Source organism: Hyperolius riggenbachi, chromosome 7, assembly GCF_040937935.1.
Source record: "Hyperolius riggenbachi isolate aHypRig1 chromosome 7, aHypRig1.pri, whole genome shotgun sequence".
Lineage (NCBI taxonomy): Eukaryota > Metazoa > Chordata > Amphibia > Anura > Hyperoliidae > Hyperolius > Hyperolius riggenbachi.
Window position 1 is genome coordinate 316,554,496 of NC_090652.1, and position 23,305 is coordinate 316,577,800.

General features: G+C 47.0%; 1 protein-coding gene across 1 annotated transcript in view; it reads left to right on the forward strand.

Annotated features, from left to right (window-relative positions):
- The window catches only part of LOC137525235 (protein mono-ADP-ribosyltransferase PARP14-like), a 67,471-nt gene that overhangs the window by 13,782 nt on the left and 30,384 nt on the right, over positions 1–23,305 (forward strand). Inside the window, exons 4-8 of the mRNA XM_068246238.1 lie at positions 1,461–1,688; positions 7,463–7,699; positions 10,709–12,966; positions 18,170–18,406; positions 18,522–18,743. Coding sequence (XP_068102339.1) covers positions 1,461–1,688; positions 7,463–7,699; positions 10,709–12,966; positions 18,170–18,406; positions 18,522–18,743 — 3,182 coding nt within the window. The remainder of the gene's footprint in view (positions 1–1,460; positions 1,689–7,462; positions 7,700–10,708; positions 12,967–18,169; positions 18,407–18,521; positions 18,744–23,305) is intronic.

Here is a 23,305-nt window from a genome sequence, read left to right on the forward strand (position 1 = left end):
CTGTGAGGGTCATCAGGGGGAGGGGTGTGAGATGGGCCACCAGGCTGTGAGGGTCACCAGCGGGAGGGGTGTGAGATGGGCCCCCAGGCTGTGAGGGTCACCAGGGGGAGGGGTGTGAGATGGGGCCCCAGGCTGTGAGGGTCATCAGGGGGAGGGGTGTGAGATGGGCCCTCAGGCTGTGAGGGTCATCAGGGGGAGGGGTGTGAGATGGGGCCCCAGGCTGTGAGGGTCATCAGGGGGAGGGGTGTGAGATGGGGCCCCAGGCTGTGAGGGTCATCAGGGGGAGGGGTGTGAGATGGGCCCTCAGGCTGTGAGGGTCACCAGGGGGAGGGGTGTGAGATGGGGCCCCAGGCTGTGAGGGTCATCAGGGGGAGGGGTGTGAGATGGGCCCTCAGGCTGTGAGGGTCATCAGGGGGAGGGGTGTGAGATGGGGCCCCAGGCTGTGAGGGTCATCAGGGGGAGGGGTGTGAGATGGGGCCCCAGGCTGTGAGGGTCATCAGGGGGAGGGGTGTGAGATGGGCCCTCAGGCTGTGAGGGTCACCAGCAGGAGGGGTGTGAGATGGGCCCCCAGGCTGGGAGGGTCACCAGGGGGAGGGGTGTGAGATGGGGCCCCAGGCTGTGAGGGTCATCAGGGGGAGGGGTGTGAGATGGGGCCCCAGGCTGTGAGGGTCATCAGGGGGAGGGGTGTGAGATGGGCCCTCAGGCTGTGAGGGTCACCAGCAGGAGGGGTGTGAGATGGGCCCCCAGGCTGGGAGGGTCACCAGGGGGAGGCAAGGGAAGGAGTGTGAGATGGGCCCCCAGGCTGTGAGGGTCACCAGGGTGAGGGGTGTGAGATGGGGCCCCAGGCTGTGAGGGTCATCAGGGGGAGGGGTGTGAGATGGGCCCCCAGGCTGTGAGGGTCACCAGGGGGAGGGGTGTGAGATGGGCCCCAGGCTGTGAGGGGCACCAGAGGTTGGCAAGGGTAAGAGTGTAAACATGGCGATGAGGGGGGCCCTATCAATGTTTTGCTGGGAGGCCCCATGATTTCTAGTTAGACCCCTGTTTACCTGCTAATAATGGAAATGCAGACCAGACATATAAACATTGAAATCTTGCTCATAATATTTTCAATCCTTCTACAACAACATAGAGAGCTCACTATGGGCCCGATTCACTGCGGAGCTCCAGAGCTGGAGAACAGAGGGGAGGCTAATGGCTCAGAAAGCCTGCAGGGAGATTTATACGAACATCTGGTATAGGTGGCAAAGATCTGCAACTTCTGGGCCATGCTAAGTAGCACCCAGGACTGCTGACAGGTTAGTAGTGATAGAGCAGCAACAAGAAGAAAGTTGAGTGAGGATTCGAAATATCCTGGATTTCTGACACAAAGTCATCGTGTCCCCACCCTAGTAGGGCATCAGTGATAAGCTATTGTCACTGATGCCCTACGTACTGATAACGCTCCATTTTCACACCCACAGCTCCTGCTACAGAAGAGGAAGAGGAGGTCCCCAGAGTAGAGGATGAGCTGACCCAGGAGAACCCCCCATCCTCTCTGATCCTGATTCAGAACCTCCAGGAAAGCTGCTCCTCTGAGATGTTAAACCTCCTGGTTGAGAACATCAGTGGGAAGACTCAGGACTCGGACTTCTGTGTGGAGAGAATTCCTGAGATCCAGTCTGCTGTGGTGACCTTCACCTCCGAGAAAGGTGAGATATCCTCAGGAATATGCACAATATTGAGCTATAAGACATGACAACCTACACCCAGCCTCACCTTTATGGTTGTGAGCCCAGGGATGCAGAGAACCACAATAATGTAGATTATGCCACAACAACGGGATAGCAATACATCAAACATTCCTTACCACTTAACTACTTTCCAGGACTATTGTTCAATAAGGCATATTAGGAGCAACTTAAAGAGACTCCGTAACAAAAATTGCATCCTGTTTTTTATCATCCTACAAGTTCCAAAAGCTATTCTAATGTGTTCTGGCTTACTGCAGCACGTTCTACTATCACCATCTCTGTAATAAATCAACTTATCTCTCTCTTGTCAGACTTGTCAGCCTGTGTCTGGAAGGCTGCCAAGTTCTTCAGTGTTGTGGTTCTGTGATACATCTCCCCCCTACAGGCCCCTCTCTGCACACTGCTGTGTGTTATTTAGATTAGTGCAGCTTCTCTCTGCTCTATTATCTTTTACAAGCTGGATAAATCCTCCTCTGAGCTGGCTGGGCTTTCACATACTGAGGAATTACATACAGGCAGAGCTGTCTGCACTCTGCAGGAAGAAACAGCCTGGCACTTCAGTGGAAGATAGCTGCAGGGGGGAAGAAACACACAAATTATCTCTTGAGATTTAAAAGGAAGGGTGTATACAGCCTGCTTGTGTATGAATGTATTTTCTATGTGTGGACATACTGTACATCAACCTACTTCCTGTTTTGGTGGCCATTTTGTTTGTTTATAAACAAACTTTTTAAAACTGTTTTTAACCACTTTTAATGCGGCGAGGAGTGGCGAAATTATGACAGAGGGTAATAGGAGATGTCCCCTAACGCACTGGTATATTTACTTTTGTGCGATTTTAACAATACAGATTCCCTTTAAAGCAGAATATAACCCTGCATTTCAACTTTGCTCTAAAACATTATTTACAGCATATTATATGCAACCAGCATTTTTTTTACTAGACCAGCATCGGAAGGGTTACACACAGAGCTTTAAAGTTCGGTGGAGAGAAATGCCGCCTCAGCCGAAGTTTAGATAGATACATTGAAGTGAACACAATGTAACAAGTGAGGAATGTGACTCACTCTCTCTCTCTGTGTCCCGGGAGCTCCTGCACAGTCAGAGAGTGTGTAACATTCCACACTTGTTACATTGTGTTTACTTAAATGTATCTATCTAAACGTCGGATGCGGCAGCATTTCTCTCCACGGAACTTTAAAGCTCTGTGAGTAACCCTTCGAATGCTGGTCTAGTAAAAAAAAATGCTGGTTGCATATAATATGCTGTAAATAATGTTTTAGAGCAAAGTTGAAATGCAGGGTTATATTGCGCTTTAAGTAGAAGAAGCAGGGTAGATCAGCACTAGATGAGGTAGACCTTACTGGAGGGGGTCGGGGTAACTCACTGTGCCTCCGGATCAATACAGTCTTGACAAATCCGAGAAAAGAAAGAATTCCGGGCACCAGATGAGCTGCGATGCAAACACCCGCTTTATTTCATCCCACCAGATACAGCATACAAAGATGGCGGCCTAAAAGCCATTTCAGAAGCCCACCACTTTCTTCCTCAGAGTGTCTGAGGAAGAAAGTGTTGGGCTTTTGAAACGGCTGTTAGGCCGCCATCTTTGTATGCTGTATCTGTCTGGTGGGATGAAAGAAAGCGGGTGTTTGCATTGCAGCTCATCTGGTGCCCAGAATTCTTTCTTTTCTCGGATTTGTCAATATTAGGAGCAAGACAGATATTAGGGCAGTAAGGGCACCCATGAATGGCCTTCAGCAATGTGAGCCCAAGTCCGCTCTTCTTAGCACCATTTGATGTTCTTTGAATAACTCGGAACAGATCTGGATTTGCACTCCTTCTACAAACAGATATTTTTGTTGGGCTTCCTCACGTGCTATACGACTGGAAATATTGCCTCCTTTTACTGTAATCAGCTGCACCTCTCGCTGGATGGATTCATCTGCGTGAACAGCTGGTCTTTATCTTTTTACACGGAATTCCAATAAACAGTTATATTTTTAGAAGTGGCTCCCATCCAGATCTGAAGTAGTATAAGATATAGGAGGAGATTCACTAAACCGCGTGAAGCAGAATAACTTCTGGAAGATGAGTAGCATGTGACGTATTGTGTGTCATATATGGCATTCTGCTCTACTCCTCAAGCGGTAAGACTTTATGCACCTTATTCTGCTTAAAGGGAACCTGAGGTGAGAGGGATATGGAGGCTGACATGTTTGTTTCCTTTTAAACAATGCAGATTACCTGGCTGTCCTGCTGTTCCTCTGTCTCTAATACTTTAAGCCACAGACCATGAACAAGCATGCAGATCAGATGTGTGATTTACATTCTACTGACCAAAAAGATCAGCAGGACTATTAGGCAACTGGTATTGTTTAAAAGTACAAAAAAAATTAATAAATATGGCAGCTTCCATATGCCTCTCACACCTCAAGTTCCTTTTAACAAAGTTAAGTGCATAACCTCAAAGTAACAGCATGAGGTATGTGTAAGGGGTAGTAGCGAGAAATAATGTTGTTGTAGAAAATACCTTTTATTGCTGAGCCAAATATATTTTCAGAAACATGCTTTTGAGAAAACGGAGTCCTCTTCTTGAGGTTTAATGTTAATTTTATGCCTGAGGAACATCATAATATCATATCATGAGAGCATCCAAACATCATGCTTGGTTAGTGGGCCCTCCATGGTATTCTCTGCACCCTTCGTATAAAAGATTGAGATCCTCCTCCTATCATTGGTGCTCAACAGTTTTCCATCAATAGATCAGCCACCTTGGGTCACAACTTTGTGAAGGGAAGCTGGAAGAAACTCTCCGTAGTGGTAAATAGTTTAAATCAGAAAGCTGTTTTATGCATGACTTGAGCATTAAAAAACAAACCGCATTGCAGACCAGCAGGACTTAAACCACTTCATATTGCATGCCCTCAAACCCAACTGGTTTTGCCCTTTCGGCGTCGTCAGGGGCTTAAAGAGAGTCTGAAGCCTAATAAAATAATTATTTTTATCTGCTACATATGTAAAGCAATATTACCAGTGCTGAAACCCCGCACTCCCGCGGAAAAATGAGGGCTTTATACCCCAAATACAAGGGCAAACTGTAACAATCGGTGTCAGCAAGAACAGATTTTCTGATTATTGGTGATCTGCAGTATCACCAATAATACAGATGTTATACCTGATTATGTGGTGATCTGCAGAATCACCAATAATGCGAGTATAGCGAGACAGAGGACAACCAGATGTAAAGATAAGTGTTTGGTGCAACAGTAAATATAGATAGAGATACCCACTATCCCAGAGGAGCTGGTAGAGGAAGGTATCTCTAAAGGACACTGTAATCAGTACTCCAGCAGGCTGGAGACACAGATGAGTTAGTGATAGGTTCACCCGAGGAGCGGGTGATGCACAGTAAGACAATGTATACTGATCACTCGTGGAGCGAGTGATTCAGACTGTACTGCAACCGGTGATCACCTGTGGGGCAGGAGATCCCAACAGTTCCGTAGTAGCTAGTCACCTGAGGAGCAGGTGATTAAGACTGTATAGCAGCTATCAACCTGAGGAGCAGGTGATAAAGACTGTACTGCAGCTATCTACATGAGGAGCAGGTAATTCAGACTGTACTGCAGCTATCAACCTGAGGAGCAGGTGATTCAGACTATACTGCAGCTATCAACCTGAGGAGCAGGTGATTAAGACTATACTGCAGCTATCAACCTGAGGAGCAGCTGATACTAAACTGAGAATCCCTCACCAGAACTAAGCTCACTGGTGAGGGCAGACAAGCAGGTTCGGCAACACACGGACAGATGCGGTACAAAGGCAGAAGACTGAATCAGAGTGAGGGATAAGCTAAGTCGGCAACATGATCAGATAGGCAAAGGCACAGAATCAAAAGACAGAAGAGTAGTCTAGGCTAGCAGAGGGTCATAACAAATAATACAATACAATTAGTACTTTAACCATCTTAGCGGTATGGACGAGCTCAGCTCGTCCATCACCGCCGATGGCTGCCGCTCAGGCCCTGCTGGGCCGATTTTACTCAAATAAAGTGCAGCACACGCAGCCGGCACTTTGCCAGCCGCGTGTGCTGCCTGATCGCCGCCGCTCTGCGGCGATCCGCCGCGAGCAGCGGCGAAAGAGGGTCCCCCCAGCCGCCTGAGCCCTGCGCAGCCGGAACAAATAGTTCCGGCCAGCGCTAAGGGCTGGATCGGAGGCGGCTGACGTCAGGACGTCGGCTGACGTCCATGACGTCACTCCGCTCGTCGCCATGGCGACAGGAGAAGCCAAACACGGAAGGCTGCTCATTGCGGCCTTCCGTGTTACTTCTGGCTGCCGGAGGCGATCGGAAGAACGCCTCCGGAGCGCCATCTAGTGGGCTTTCATGCAGCCAACTTTCAGTTGGCTGCATGAAATAGTTTTTTTTTTATTTAAAAAAAACCCTCCCGCAGCCGCCCTGGCGATCTTAATAGAACGCCAGGGTGGTTAAGCTATCAACAGAATCTGGCTAAGTGTGGATCCCCAGCTCCTGCTGGTTCTAGGCACACTTTCGGATCTGACTAAGAGTCTGAGTGCTAACACGTAGCATATGCAACAGCAGACAAGGAACAACTGACAGGCATGTCCTATATATACTGGGAGGGCTCCTTAGCGCCGCCCCAGTCACTCAGCCAATCAGGATCAGTGTTGGAGTCAGCTGACCGGCTGAACAGCTGACTGCCCTTCTGCTTGCATAAAGGTCCTGTCTGCGTAGACATCAGTCTATGTGCGACTGAGGGACCAGGCAAAGTTCCATCATGTAACAGCGGGGCGGAGGCCGCTGGCTGAGACGCGGGGACAGCCGCCATGCCGCTCGGTGCTGCGGCGGCCTCCCCCGCATTCACCATAGTCCCAGGCACAACTCCATCATGTACCCGCGCGGCGGAAACCGCCGGCTGAGACGCGGAGATAGCCGCCATGCCGCTCCCTGTTGCGGCGGCATCTCCGCTATGCTATACACAAACATCCACGACTTTCAAAGTTGTGGATTTTGCTGCCCGGGGAGGCAGAGCTTTGGGCTGTAGTTCTACCTCTACTGGAGTCAATCTGCGCGGGGATCTCTGCCTTTCCCTGACCCTCTCAGTGAAGAAAGAATGAGAGAGGTGGGGAGAGGTGGCAAATCGGTGGAGATTGACTTCAGTAGAGGCAGAGCTGCATCGCTAAGCTCTGACTCTATCAGGAAGCGCTTCCCGATTCTTGGCCCGGGGATTTGGGGGTATAAAGCCCTAATTTTGCCGCGGGAGTGCCGCATTTCAGCACAGGTAATATTGTTTAACATGCGTAGCAGATAACAATAATTATTTTATTAGGCTTCAGACTCTCTTTAAGTGGCTGATCTATTAAGGGAAGGTGGAGGATCATAGAAAGAGGATCTCGCCCTTGAAAACCGTGACTGTGGAGAATAAAATGGAGGCTCTCCATACATTTTGCAAGGATAAGTACTGTTGGCAGTAGCAATGAAGGTTTGTGTGACCAACTTTGATTAGGAGGCAGGTCCAGGGGCAGCTGCCTTTACCATATACCTTAAAAGCACAATCAATTTTATGGTTCGATGGAATACAATTTTCCACCACTCCCAACTTTGCATTGATGAAATTTAGCATTTGTAGTTTTAGTGTTGTAGTAGGTCTCCAGTTGCTTTCTTTCTTCTTTGGAGATAACAATCGTTATTGTATGATGTCCTCTTCTTGCAGAAACTTCAGACTTCACTGGAAAATTCTCTGGTAGCCCAAGAGCAAAGCAACTGAAACTGAAAGCAAGATATCTGGAGGAGAGCAGGACTGTCAGGGTGGAGGGGTTACCACCCAACATATCTGAGGATCACCTCTCCCTGTACTTCGAGAGCCCCAGGAACGGAGGTGGAAGCGTAGAGACTATGGAGATGTTCCCAGAGGAAGGTGCTGCCATCATTACATTTCCTAGCGCTGAAGGTAAAAGGCTTGGACATCTCAGTCTGTTTGGTTTCACATTCTTCAAAGGGCCCCTCGAGTGGGTCCATGTGTATGAATCCACTGTCACTTCAATTTCTCTTCTGTCAGATCCAGTTATACAAAATCCTTCAGGCAGTGGCATAGCAATAGGGGTTGCAGAGGTCTTGACCGTACCGGGGGCCTTGGGCAAGAGGGGCTCCTCCCCTGCAGTGTTAGCGCTTTATTGGTCCTGTGGTTGTAATGATCACTTCTATAAATGCTTTGAATGATAATAATGTGATTAATGGTGGCCACTAACGATCCAATCTTTTTATCCAATCTTGCCAAATCTATGTAGTATAAGGGTAAATTGAGTGAATATACTGAATGGATACTTCAGGCAGTTACCTTATATTACATAGAAATGGTAAGATTGGATGAAAAAGATTGGATCATTAGTGGCCACCTTAACAAGCTGCTCCCCATCCCCTGCTTGCACCTCTGACACTGTGTTGTCCTTGGCAGGTTTTTGTGTATAGAGTACTTGGGGGGGGGGGAGGGGCATGTAAAACTCGCACCGGGGCCTATAGCTCCTTAGCTACGCCACTGCCTTCAGGTCATATTGACTTTTGAGTAGTAGAGTCACAAATGGTTTTGCCAACTCCCACATGAATCTATGCCTATTGATTGGTGGAGGTGGAGAGAAGACAGCATATGTAATCAGAAGGGAGGAGCTGTGGTCACACAGGAGTCAGCAGCAGGTTTTAATGGCCGCAGGATATTTTCATGTGGCTGGATAAGACAGAAGAAAAAGTGTTCAGGATAAGAAATGACAACTGTTCTTTCATTAAACACTTTTGGTTCAGCTTACAACAGACAGTGGCTTCATATTTACACTTACCTAAAGGATTATTAGGAATACCTGCTCAATTTCTCATTAATGCAGTTATCTAATCAACCAATCACATGGCAGTTGCTTCAATGCATTTAGGGGTGTGGTCCTGGTCAAGACAATCTCCTGAACTCCAAACTGAATGTCAGACTGGGAAAGAAAGGTGATTTAAGCAATTTTGAGCGTGGCATGGTTGTTGGTGCCAGACGGGCCGGTCTGAGTATTTCACAATCTGCTCAGTTACTGGAATTTTCACGCACAACCATTTCTAGGGTTTACAAAGAATGGTGTGAAAAGGGAAAAACATCCAGTATGCGGCAGTCCTGTGGGCGAAAATGCCTTGTTGATGCTAGAGGTCAGAGGAGAATGGGCCGACTGATTCAAGCTGATAGAAGAGCAACATTGACTGAAATAACCACTCGTTACAACCGAGTTATGCAGCAAAGCATTTTGTGAAGCCACAACACGCACAACCTTGAGGCGGATGGGCTACAACAGCACGGGAGCAGGTATGTATCTGCCCGCCGCTCGCTGCCCACCACAGCCCCACAGACACTTACGAGCTGGAGGGGAGCGCAGAGGGGAGAGCCCCAAGGTGAGGGAGAGGGGGGAACTACCCCTCTCCCCGCCGACTGTGGGCAAGGCTTTCCCCTCATGCTGCCACCCCTCCAGCACCCACAAAACGGCCCCGAGCGGGCCCCAGGGGGGGGGCCGGGCCCCCCCGCGGGCGCAGGGGCTGCAGGGCCTATTCCTACGCCCCTGCCCTGATGACTACTTCCAGCAGGATAATGCACCATGTCACAAAGCTCCAATCATTTCACATTGGTTTCTTGATCATGACAATGAGTTCACTGTACTAAAATGGCCGCCACAGTCACCAGATGTCAACACAATAGAGCATCTTTGGGATGTGATGGAACGGGAGCTTCATGCCCTGGATGTGCATCCCACAAATCTCCATCAACTGCAAGATGCTATCCTATCAATATGGGCCAACATTTCTAAAGAATGCTTTCAGTACCTTGTTGAATCAATGCCATGTAGAATTAAGGCAGCTCTGAAGGCGAAAGGGGGCCACACACCATATTAGTATGGAGTTCCTAATAATCCTTTAGGTGAGTGTATGGAACAACATAAATGAAGGATTTATACCCACCCATTGCAGAGTACTGCCCATATCAAGTTCCCTTTGGGCTGGCATTTGATCAGGCAGTATACCCTCAACATAACCACCTCAGAAGTACTGACACTGTCAGTCTCTCTGGTGACAAGCTGCTGAGAAAGAATTAACATATTTAGATTAGTTAACAAGGTAGCAGAAACAAATCTGCCTTAACGTTTACCTTATTCTTTTATTAAAAGTGGAACTAAATTCAGAACTTCCTATCTGCTTTTAAAGATAAGACACATCATGGTGGGGAATCTTCATTACAATTTATGGAAATCCTAAGAAAAACCCTGAATTGTTAACTTCCTGCACTTTCCTGGGAGCACAGAAAGGGTTAAGCTTCAGTGTTTACATATTATTACATAGCCTGCACAGCTAAGGCACAGCTCACAGGCCTGGTTCACACTTGCTGATAACAGCTAATGAGACAGGCTGACCTCCTTAAACACACACAGAAGGCACAGCAGTGAATTTCTAAGCAACTATAAAGATTTTTTATTGTCTTTTATGCAGGAGTTTGGGTCCGCGTTAACTATTTACATTTCCTTTTGCTTTACAATTTCTTTCCCATTTAGCTTCTTTTGTGCGTTCCGTTTTGTTTTTGTTTTCTTCACTTATTGCACTCATATTTGTTTTACATTTGATTTCCCATTTTCTTTTTTGTTACCAGTTTCTTTTGCTTTATTGTTTTTGTTTCATTAATTGATCTTCTTGTTCCTTTCCTTTCCTATTCTATCCTTTTCCCTTTCCATTTGTTTTCTTTAGTTTGCTTTCCTATTAGTTTTGCTATTTGCTGGGGTGATGGTCACATGATTTTGCCTGCTCCTCACAGAGGCATGCTGGGAGTGATGTCACTGCAGGCTGCAGGGAGGAGGGAAATGCTGAATGGTGCTGATAAGCCAGAATTTTCTTTAGATATTTCTAATGACACCTCTTATGATACTAACTCTTGCTTTTTTATTTATTGCAGTTATAAAAACAGTGCTGGGAAGGCAACATGTATTCAGCAATAAGAATCTGTCTGTATATCCGTATTACCCCTCCATTAGCCAGTGCTTGTATGGAAAGGAAGGACCTAGTACAGCAGCTCTGGACCCCGTACCATATCCTATAAGCCTGCCAATGTGGGAATTCATCTATAACAATACAGAGATAAGACAGGCTATAGAGCAGCAAATGTCTGATCATTACTGTGACGTCACATGGCCAGACCCCGGCCACACCTCCCCTGTCATCACACTGTCTTTTCCCAGCATGCTCTCTGCTCATGCCCGGACCCTGGCAAAGATAGCTCCAGCCTGGAGCACTAAAGTCCACACAATGTTCTCGCGCCTTATTTCAAATTACAAAGTCATTGAGTGCGAGCTGAAGCCTCAAGTCTGGGACGCCATCAAAGAAAAAGTGACCAGCGCACCATATGATGGCATCTTCATTAGACCAGACCTTGGTGCAGAGAAGGTTTCCATTGTGGGCATTTCAGAAGAGTTAACTAAGGTGGAACCAAAATTTAGAAAACTGGTTGAAGAATACAGTAGAAAGCTGAGCAAAGTGGAAGATCAGGTGCCTATTGACCCTGCAGCGTATAGACTGATGTACGCACATGGCTTGGAGACGAGCCTCCAAGAAGATTCACCAAATCTGAAGATAAGTTATGATCCAATTGCAATGAAAGTCAAACTCACTGGACCTAAAGATGAGGTTCTCAATGCAAAATGTGAAATTCTAAACTCTAAGCAAGGAATGAAGACCAAATGCATTAACCTTGATCCCTACATCATACAATTTCTGATGTTATCAGACAATGAAGAAATGTCGTGTATGTTGCTTATGAGTAACAATATTAAAGCAGCATTTCAGGTTAAAGATAAGACAGTCACACTAACTGGCTTCTCTGATGAAGATCTGACCAATGCTGAAACACAACTGAAAAGAGAATTGAGCTGTAAGCGGTTTTCTATTCAGGACAAATCTGTCACTAACAGCCCAGAGTGGAGAAGTCTAACGACTTTTATCATGGACACTTTTAATACTGAGATGGTGACAGTTTTAGTAGAGGAGTTCCCTGTTGGAGAAAGCATTGAGGTGGCCATCACTGGTCTGTCTTCATCAGCAGAAGAATCCTACCAACAAATCTATGACTACCTGAAGAAAAACACATTGGTGCAGAAGGACATTAAGTTGGACTCAGTGGCCATCTTCCAGTTTATTGAAGAAGAAAGGAAGCAGGACTGGGGCCGGATTTTACAGAATGTGAAAGTTGTCAAGAATCTGAACCTCATGTCCTTGTCTGGTCCAGAGCTGTATGTAACAGAAGCAGAAGACTACATAACAAGGATAAGTTCCACTCTTCATTCTGACATCTTATACATCGATAAACCGGGGGCCAAAAAGTTCTGTATGGACAATGAAGACATGTATGTTATGACGGTGAAAAACAAGTTCAACTGTGTGATATATTTACAGAAGGATGGAACTACGGCAAGTTCTGATCCAGAAACTAACCTAGGTGAGCCAGTTTGTGAAATCGCCTTTCCGAACGGGACCACAATCACTGTGTATAAAGGTGAGCTGTGCCACCACAATGTCGATGTTATCATTACTGCATCGAAAGAAGATCTAACACCAGTTGGGAGAGCAGCACTGGAATTAATGAAAGCAGCAGGACCCGAACTTCAGGCAGAATGTCAGAGTATTATTGAGAAGGAAGGGAATCTAGAAGCTGGGGAGTGTGAAATAACCGGTGCCGGCAATTTACCCTGTAAGGAAGTGATTCATGCTGTTGGCCCTAAAAAGCCAAGTTCAAAATGGGAACGTCTTCTGCGGAAAGCAATCACCAAGAGCTTAGAGATGGCAGCAGGTAAATCGTACAGCTCGGTGGCACTTTCTGTGGCCAGCTTTGGGCATTCAGGAATTCCTATAGACACATGTGCAGAAAATATTTTAAAGTCCCTCAAGCCATGTACAGAAAGCCAAGATGGTGGCAGCTCCATCCAAATCATACACCTTGTGGACAGAGATGATGATACAATAAAGACGGTTACTAAACTCCTGAAGGAAGAGTTTGGGGATGAAAATGTGCAGGTCACCCCAAAACAACGCAAGAAAAGGCACCTGAAGATAAAGAGTCTAAAGAAAGCCCAGATGGTAAACAAGGGGGACACTTCACTGGTGACCACTAAAGAAGGTGTAACCGTGAATATTATACAAGGGAATATTGAGGATACAAAAGTAAGTACAATTCAGATTCAAAAATCTCTTATTTATCCAACTTATAGTACATCCCAAAGATTATAAGGTAGTTTTAAACAAACAACTTTTTGTGTTCTTTGAGACATTGTGCACAGGCCCCTTTCTAGGTGCGGGTTAGGCGCGGAGTTGCCCGGGGTGTAGCAGCGGGAAGATGCATGCATCAGTAACGATACACTAACTCACCTGCTTGCGTCCACATGCTCAAGTCTTGGGTCCTGTCTACTAGTAACAGCGCCCCCTGTAATGTAGGGGGTGCTGTTACCATTAGACGGTACTCAGAACCAGGAGGTTATTATGTGGCCCGTGTCCCTGTGTTGCTGTAGAGGCCTGTCTCTGTATTCCTGTAGCGCCCTGTTCCTCCTGTGTCACTGTAGAGACCTGTTCCTGTGTCGCTGTAGAGACCTGTTACTGTGTCACTGTAGAGACCTGTTCCTGTATCACTGTAGAGACCTGTTCCTGTGTCACTGTAGAGATCTGTTCCTGTGTCACTGTAGAGACCTGTTCCTGTGTTGCTGTGCAGACTTGTCCTGGTGTTGCTGTAGAGACCTGTCCCTGTGTCGCTGTAGAGACCTGTCCCTGTGTCGCCGTAGAGACCTGTCCCTGTGTTGCTGTAGAGACCTGTCCCTGTATTGCTGTAGAGACCTGTTCCTGTGTCACTGTAGAGACCTGTTCCTGTGTCTCTATAGAGACCTGTTCCTGTGTCACTGTAGAGACCTGTGCCTGTGTCACTGTAGAGACCTGTCCCTGTGTCACTGTAGAGACCTGTTCCTTTGTCACTGTAGAGACCTGTCCCTGTGTCACTGTAGAGACCTGTTCCTTTGTCACTGTAGAGACCTGTTCCTGTGTCACTGTAGAGACCTGTCCCTGTGTCACTGTAGAGACCTGTCCCTGTGTCACTGTAGAGACCTGTCCCTGTGTCACTGTAGAGACCTGTTCCTTTGTCACTGTAGAGACCTGTCCCTGTGTCACTGTAGAGACCTGTTCCTTTGTCACTGTAGAGACCTGTCCCTGTGTCACTGTTGAGACCTGTCGCTGTAGAGACCTGTCCCTGTGTCACTGTAGAGACCTGTCCCTGTGTCGCTGTAGAGACCTGTCCCTGTGTCGCTGTAGAGACCTGTCCCTGTGTCGCTGTAGAGACCTGTTCCTGTGTCACTGTAGAGACCTGTTCCTGTTTCACTGTAGAGACCTGTTCCTGTGTTGCTGTGTCACTGTAGAGACCTGTTCCTGTGTCACTGTAGAGACCTGTTCCTGTGTCACTGTAGAGACCTGTTCCTGTGTTGCTGTGCAGACTTGTCCTGGTGTTGCTGTAGAGACCTGTCCCTGTGTCGCTGTAGAGACCTGTCCCTGTGTCGCCGTAGAGACCTGTCCCTGTGTTGCTGTAGAGACCTGTCCCTGTATTGCTGTAGAGACCTGTTCCTGTGTCACTGTAGAGACCTGTTCCTGTGTCTCTATAGAGACCTGTTCCTGTGTCACTGTAGAGACCTGTGCCTGTGTCACTGTAGAGACCTGTCCCTGTGTCACTGTAGAGACCTGTTCCTTTGTCACTGTAGAGACCTGTCCCTGTGTCACTGTAGAGACCTGTTCCTTTGTCACTGTAGAGACCTGTTCCTGTATCACTGTAGAGACCTGTTCCTGTGTCACTGTAGAGATCTGTTCCTGTGTCACTGTAGAGACCTGTTCCTGTGTTGCTGTGCAGACTTGTCCTGGTGTTGCTGTAGAGACCTGTCCCTGTGTCGCTGTAGAGACCTGTCCCTGTGTCGCCGTAGAGACCTGTCCCTGTGTTGCTGTAGAGACCTGTCCCTGTATTGCTGTAGAGACCTGTTCCTGTGTCACTGTAGAGACCTGTTCCTGTGTCTCTATAGAGACCTGTTCCTGTGTCACTGTAGAGACCTGTGCCTGTGTCACTGTAGAGACCTGTCCCTGTGTCACTGTAGAGACCTGTTCCTTTGTCACTGTAGAGACCTGTCCCTGTGTCACTGTAGAGACCTGTTCCTTTGTCACTGTAGAGACCTGTTCCTGTGTCACTGTAGAGACCTGTCCCTGTGTCACTGTAGAGACCTGTCCCTGTGTCACTGTAGAGACCTGTCCCTGTGTCACTGTAGAGACCTGTTCCTTTGTCACTGTAGAGACCTGTCCCTGTGTCACTGTAGAGACCTGTTCCTTTGTCACTGTAGAGACCTGTCCCTGTGTCACTGTTGAGACCTGTCGCTGTAGAGACCTGTCCCTGTGTCACTGTAGAGACCTGTCCCTGTGTCGCTGTAGAGACCTGTCCCTGTGTCGCTGTAGAGACCTGTCCCTGTGTCGCTGTAGAGACCTGTTCCTGTGTCACTGTAGAGACCTGTTCCTGTTTCACTGTAGAGACCTGTTCCTGTGTTGCTGTGTCACTGTAGAGACCTGTTCCTGTGTCACTGTAGAGACCTGTTCCTGTGTCACTGTAGAGACCTGTTCCTGTGTTGCTGTGCAGACTTGTCCTGGTGTTGCTGTAGAGATCTGTTCCTGTGTCACTGTAGAGACCTGTTCCTGTGTTGCTGTGCAGACTTGTCCTGGTGTTGCTGTAGAGATCTGTTCCTATGTTGCTGTAGAGCGTTGTCCCTGTGTTGCTGTAGAGACCTGTCCCTGTGTCGCTGTAGAGACCTGTCCCTGTGTCGCCGTAGAGACCTGTCCCTGTGTTGCTGTAGAGACCTGTCCCTGTATTCCTGTAGAGACCTGTTCCTGTGTCACTGTAGAGACCTGTTCCTGTGTCTCTATAGAGACCTGTTCCTGTGTCACTGTAGAGACCTGTGCCTGTGTCACTGTAGAGACCTGTTCCTGTGTCACTGTAGAGACCTGTTCCTTTGTCACTGTAGAGACCTGTCCCTGTGTCACTGTAGAGACCTGTTCCTTTGTCACTGTAGAGACCTGTTCCTGTGTCACTGTAGAGACCTGTCCCTGTGTCACTGTAGAGACCTGTCCCTGTGTCACTGTAGAGACCTGTCCCTGTGTCACTGTAGAGACCTGTTCCTTTGTCACTGTAGAGACCTGTCCCTGTGTCACTGTAGAGACCTGTCCCTGTGTCGCTGTAGAGACCTGTCCCTGTGTCGCTGTAGAGACCTGTCCCTGTGTCGCTGTAGAGACCTGTTCCTGTGTCACTGTAGAGACCTGTTCCTGTTTCACTGTAGAGACCTGTTCCTGTGTTGCTGTGTCACTGTAGAGACCTGTTCCTGTGTCACTGTAGAGACCTGTTCCTGTGTCGCTGTAGAAACCTGTTCCTGTGTCGCTGTAGAGACCTGTTCTTAAATTCTACTTAATAGCGACAGTTTAGCGTGCATTTCTAGAACTGCACTACAGTTACAAAAAGTGCAAATCCATCCCTAAATTGCCACAGATTAAGAAGTGTTTAACCTCTTAAAGAGAACCCGAGGTGGGTTTGAAGAATATTATCTGCATACAGAGGATGGATCTGCCTATACAGCCCAGCCTCTGGTGCTATCCCAAACCCCCCTAAGGTCCCTCTGCACTCTGCAATCCCTCATAAATCACAGCCACGCTGCTGACAAACAGCTTGTCAGAGCTGGCTGTGTTTATCTCTATAGTGTCAGTCTGCTGCTCCCCCCGCCTCCTGCAGAACTCCGGTCCCCGCTTGCATCCCTTTCCTCCCTGCTGATTGGAGGGAAGGGACAGGGGCAGGGACCAGAGCTATGTAGGAGGCGGGGGAACAGCTGAGACTGACACTACAGATGTAAACACAGCCTCACAGCACGGCTGTGATTTATGAGGGATTGCAGAGTGCAGGGGGACCTTAGAGGGGTTTGGGATAGCAACAGAGGCTGGGCTGTATAGGGAGATCCAGCCTCTGTAAGCAGATAACATTCTTTAAACACTCCTCGGGTTCTCTTTAAGCCTTTTGGATGTAGCTGCTACATCCAAAAGGCTGCTGCTGCGCTGCCAATCGCGCGCGCTTCTGTGTGCTCCCATGCCGCCGCCTGTTAGCCTGGAGATCAATGAATGGGAACACCGTTCCCATTCATTGATCTAAGTCCCAGTTACAAAGATCGACGGCTTCTATGAGAAGCCACGTTCTTTCTAAGTGCTACGTCCCCTCTTCACTTCCTGTAGGCATACATGTTATGCTTACAGGACGCGTGAAAAAAAATGACTGAGGTCATCTTGTAACCAAATAGTAAAACTACACCCACAAACATTTTTTCAATAACAGACAAACAATTACATTTAAAATTAACTGTTTACCCCCTACTCTCTCAAAAAAATACCCAAATAAAATTTGTAATAAATAAATAAAATAAAATAAAAATTAATAAATAAAAAGAATTACAATAAAAAAAAACATGAATAGTTACCTAAGGGTCTGAACTTTTTTTTAATTTGCATGTCCAGAGGGTATGTTACTGTTATTTTTAAATTATAAGCTTGTAAATAGTGATGGACGGAAAACTGAAAAAATGCACCTTTATTTCCAAATAAAATATTGGTGCCATGCATTGTGATAGAGACATAATTTAAATAGAATAATAACCGGGACAAATAGGAAAATAAAATATGTGCGCTTTAATTATGGTAGCATGTATTATTTTAAAACTATAATGGCCGAAAATTGAGAATGAATGAATTTCTTACATTTTTTTCTTAATATTCCCCAAATAGTCCCTAAATGCATTTAGTATAAAATAATTCTTAGCAAAATGTACCACCCAAACAAAGCCTAATTGGTGGCGGAAGAAACAAGATATAGATCATTTTGTTGTGATAAGCAGTGATAGAGTTATTGACAAATGAATGGGAGGTGAAAATTGCTTGGATGCATAAGGTAAAAAAACACTGAAGGCTGAAGTGGTTAATAGCACTTCTACAGATTGTGCAGCAGTGCAGGATAGACAAGATTTGGAAGTGCTCCTCCCCCCTGCTACATCCTGTGAAGCTGTTCTGTGCTTAACCCTTCCAGTGCTGGGCATTGATGCAATACAGCAGATGTATTGGTTACCTCAGCAACAGCAATTCCCTTCACACACTGCACCGTCTGAGAAACCTCCCTAACTCCTTCTATTTTACAACAGTTTAAGAACTGCACGATTTAGTGATTTTTTTAATATGTCTGAGGCAGTTCTGCACAGATTTCTAAAAGCCTACCAATATTTTGTCTCAGACACTCTTGATAAATGTCCCTCACTCTTCTTTCTTTCTGTAGAGCAATGTGGTGGTGAACAGTGTGGGAAAAGACCTGGATCTTGGCATGGGCGCTGTGTCTAAGGCTCTGTATAAGAAGGCTGGAAATAAGCTGCAGGCGCTTGTAAATGCGGAGAGACAAGGCAAGGCCGTGGAAGATGGTTCTGTGTTTGTCACCGCCGGCTGTAACCTGACCTGTGACACCGTCATGCATGTTGTGGCTCCGCAGTGGGATGGAGACCAGGGTGCCGCTGAGAAGGTAAGTATAGGCAGCAGTGTTAGCGATCTGCCAGGATCTAGCAGCAGGGGAGAGTGGGAAGAAGCAAGAATTGTTAAAATGAATATTAATACTTTTATTACTTCTTTGTGAACAGATCTTGAGAAATATTGTGCAGACTTGCCTGAGTGAGACGGAGAAGAGAATGAAGAGATCCATAACGTTTCCGGCCATCGGAACTGGCGCGCTTGGGTTTCCCCGGAACACGGCCGCTGCTATCATGTTTGCAGAGATTATCGACTTCAGCAGCAAGAAAAGGCCGACACACCTGAGAGAGGTCATCTTCATGCTGCACCCCAGAGACCAGGACACTGTACAGGTAATAACATGTCTCCTGTGACATCACCAACGCTAAGGCATTCTGGGTAATATATATTTATACTGTATATGGGCAGAATGTGTAACATGAGAGAGGTCATCTTCATGCTGCACCCCAGAGACCTGGACAATGTACAGGTAATAACATGTCTCCTGTGACATCACTAATGCTAAGGCATTCTGGGTAATATATATTTATACTGTATATGGGCAGAATGTGTAACATGAGAGAGGTCATCTTCATGCTGCACCCCAGAGACCTGGACAATGTACAGGTAATAACATGTCTCCTGTGACATCACTAATGCTAAGGCATTCTGGGTAATATATATTTATACTGTATATGGGCAGAATGTGTAACATGAGAGAGGTCATCTTCATGCTGCACCCCAGAGACCTGGACAATGTACAGGTAATAACATGTCTCCTGTGACATCACCAACGCTAAGGCATTCTGGGTAATATATATTTATACTGTATATGGGCAGAATGTGTAACATGAGAGAGGTCATCTTCATGCTGCACCCCAGAGACCTGGACAATGTACAGGTAATAACATGTCCGCCTGACATCACTAACGCATTCTGGGTAATATATATATGGGCAGAATGTGTGACATGAGAGTGTCGGGCCTGACAAGATATCATCTCACAGCTCAGCTCCTATGCCCCAATCTAACACTACCTTCTTCACCTTATGTGGTGTGTCACTGCTTGAACAGGAGGTGAGTAAATAACACCTGCCCAACTTCGGTTACACCCAGGCCTTGGAGGTGCAAGGTATAGGAGCTGAACGTAGAGTGAACTATGTAACTCACCAGAACCCAAAACAGGAGACAAGGAGCAAAGTCCAGTAACAATTCAAGGTCATACACGTAAGATCAGAGATATTGATGTACACTAGGAGCAGGCAATTTCAGAGTCAGACAATCCAAGGTAATCCAGGCAGCAATCAGAGAGTAGTCGGTTTCCAGGCAAGGGTCAATACAGGCGGCAATCAGAGAGTAGTCGGTTTCCAGGCAAGGGTCAATACAGGCGGCAATCAAAGAGTAGTCAGTTCCAGGCAAGGGTCAATACAGGCGGCAATCAGAGAGTAGTCAGTTCCAGGCAAGGGTCAATACAGGCGGCAATCAGAGAGTAGTCGGTTTCCAGGCAAGGGTCAATACAGGCGGCAATCGAAGAGTAGTCGGTTTCCAGGCAAGGGTCAATACAGGCGGCAATCAGAGAGTAGTCAGTTTCCAGGCAGAGATCGGTACACAAGTAAATCCAAAAACAACAATAGAGCACACAGCAATAAGCACACAGCCAAAGCTATCACAGGTAACATCCAAGTGTCACAGCAGGCTTTAAATACAGGCAAGCATCCAATCAGTGGCCGGCCACAACACAGCAACCAACAAATAGCAGCCCTGCCTGAGTGTCAGCTGACTAACAGATCAGCTGAGAAAAAATGATAAAAGCCTGTCTAAGTGTCAGCTGACAATAGCTTCTGCATCGCCTAGCAGCATAGGACGGTCGGACGCCTAAGCAGATCCGTCCGTCCGTTCACTTCCCCTGACTGCGTGCACCCGCCCCCGTTGCTAGGGATGCAGGGGTTGCGAGACACACGTGAGAGCGGCGCAGATGCCGGTCATTTGGACGTCCAAATGACCGGTCTGAACAACCGGTTGTTTTGGAAAATCACACGTGTGTACGCACCTTAAGATTGGTTTAGAGCTTAAAGCCGATAAAACATTTGAAACAATAGCCAGGGAGACTGAGCTAATCTTTTGGACAGCACATTGTCTGCGTTTTATTAATTTAGACCAGTCAGCATTTTGTCAGGTAAACTTATTCTGACTATTTTGTAAAAAGGCAGAATAAAAATACCTATTTCTTCATAACCCTACGATAGATCAAGCATGCATAATACATAAATCAGAGCACATTTACTAGTATCTATAATAAACCATACAATTCTAGTGGGATACAGTATATATATATATATATATATATATATATATATATATATATATATATATAGGGAAGGCCCGGTTCACACTTGCGGTAAAAAACGGTTCGTTCATGGATCAGAAGGGAACTGATTGGAGTGGATGCGAATGGATTCAATGTTAACCTGGAAACTAGCGGACCCGTTTCGCACGAGGACGCAAGTTTCCTTCTGCAGCAATTTTTCCAGAGCGCTGAGCCCAGCCGAACGGTAAACGGACGTTGAAGCGATGCATTGGGAGCGATGAGAAAATGGAACGTTTCTTCACACTAGTAAAGAACCGGACCTTTCTAGAGGCAAAATCCACTGGGGTGGGGGTGTATGTGAGGAAACGGAAGGGAAGCAGCTGAACAGCAAACAGAGTGAAATCGGAACCAATCGACCGGTAAATCTGTTTTCAAGGAAGCATTTCCACTTAATACAACTGTGAGCCGGGCTTTGCCAATGTAACTCCAATCACACTTTTGTGAAATAAAACTGTCCACTTAGGTAGATTGATTGACAATCAGTTTCACATGCTGTTGTGCAAATGGAATAGACAACAGGTGGAAATTATAGGCAATTAGCAAGACATCCCCAATAAAGGAGTGGTTCTGCAGGTGGTGACCACAGACTACTTCTGCTTCTCAGTTCCTATGTTTTCTGGCTGTTGTTTTGGTCACTTTTGAATGCTGGCGGTGCTTTCACTCTAGTGGTAGCATGAGACGGAGTCTACAACCCACACAAGTGGCTCAGGTAGTGCAGCTCATCCAGGGTGGGACATCAATGTGAGCTGTGGCAAGAAGGTTTGCTGTGTCTGTCAGCGTAGTGTCCAGAGCATGGAGGTGCTACCAGGAGACAGGCCAGTACATCAGGAGACATGGAGGCGCTACCAGGAGACAGGCCAGTACATCAGATGTGGAGGAGGCCGTAGGAGGGCAATAGCCCAGCAGCAGGACCGCTACCTCCGCCTTTGTACAAGGAGGAACAGGAGGAGCACTGCCAGCGCCCAGCAAAATAGCCTCCAGAGGGCCACAAATGTGCATGTGTCTGGTCAGAAACAGACTCCATGAGGGTGGTATGAGGGCCCGACGCCCACAGGTGGGGGTTGTGCTTACAGCCCAACACCATGCAGGATGTTTGGCATTGGCTATAGAACAAGAGTGACAAATCAGCCACTAGTCCCCTGTGCTCTTCACAGATGACACAGCAGGCTCACACTGAGTACATGTGACAGAAGTGACAGAGTCTGGAGACGCCGTGGAGGACGTTCTGCTGCTAGCAACATCCTCCAGCATGACCGGTTTGGCAGTGGGTTGATAATGGTGTGGGGGTTTCATTTCTTTGGGGGGCCCCCACAGCCCTCCATGTTCTAGCCAGAGGTAGCCTGACTGCCATTACCGAGATGAGATCCTCAGACCTCTTGTGAGGGGAGCAGTGAAAAATGGCGCCAGGCGGCGCGGGCGCTATAAAAATGGCGCCTCATTGAAATTCAAATCACTATTAAACAATATTTATCATTTTATAAAGTTAAAAAATGGCGCCAACCATCAAAACGTTATTTATCGTTTTAAAACCTGCTTTTTTTGCCCTGCCTGAACTATATTTGTCGTTTTAAGCCCTGCTTTGCTGGCGTTTGGAAAATGTCTGCCCGCCGACTTTAACGTTTAATAGCAAAGCCCCCTTAAAAGATAGAAACACCAAATTTGCAGGGAATAATAAGAAGAACAGTGGAAACGAGGACATTTTTTTTTTCAAAAAGACCTTATACTTTTTGAGAAAATCGATTTTAAAAGTTCAAAGAAAAAAACAATACATTTAAATGCCGCCGGTCAAAGACAGAGTGTGGGAAATATTTCCCAGCAGTTAATAGCAAAGGCCCCTTACATCCTAGCAACACCAAATTTGCACGATACGTTAAAAAGATAGTGGGAAACAATATTTAAAAAAAAAAAGTAAACATTTTTAATTTTGGGGAATGTTCTGTCTGAGTGTGGGAAATCTGAAAGAAAATGGCGTGGGGTCCCCCCTCCCGAGCCTCTGTAACCCCTTGTCCCCCATGCAGGCTGGGATAGCCAGAATGCGGAGCCCCGACCGACTGGGGCTTCGCACCCTGAGCTATACCAGCCCGCATGGTCCATGGTATGGGGGAGCTCCGGGGGAGAGGGGCAGCCAAGCCTTCCCCTCTCCCCCCGAGCCCTTGTCCAATCCATGGACAAGGGGCTCTTCCCCACCCCTTCGGTGCCCCAGGATGAGGTGGGGGTGATGACTCCCTGGGGGGGTTCATGGTGGCATCTGGGAGTCCCCTTTAAGAAGGGGAACCCAGATGAATGCCCCCCTCCCAGGAGAAATGAGTATAGGGGTACAAATTACCCCTTACTCATTTCCATAAAGGGTTCAATGAAATAAAAACGCAACCACGAGAAAAGTCCTTTAATGTTCCTAATAAACCAGAAGTACTTACCTGTACCTTTGAGAAAAAGTTCCCACGTCAATATCCTCGGGAAAGGTCCCGCGCTATAATCTGTTATGTCCCATGAAGACAGTATCCTCTATCTTGCGATCTTCAGAAATACTTACCTGTACCTTTAAGAA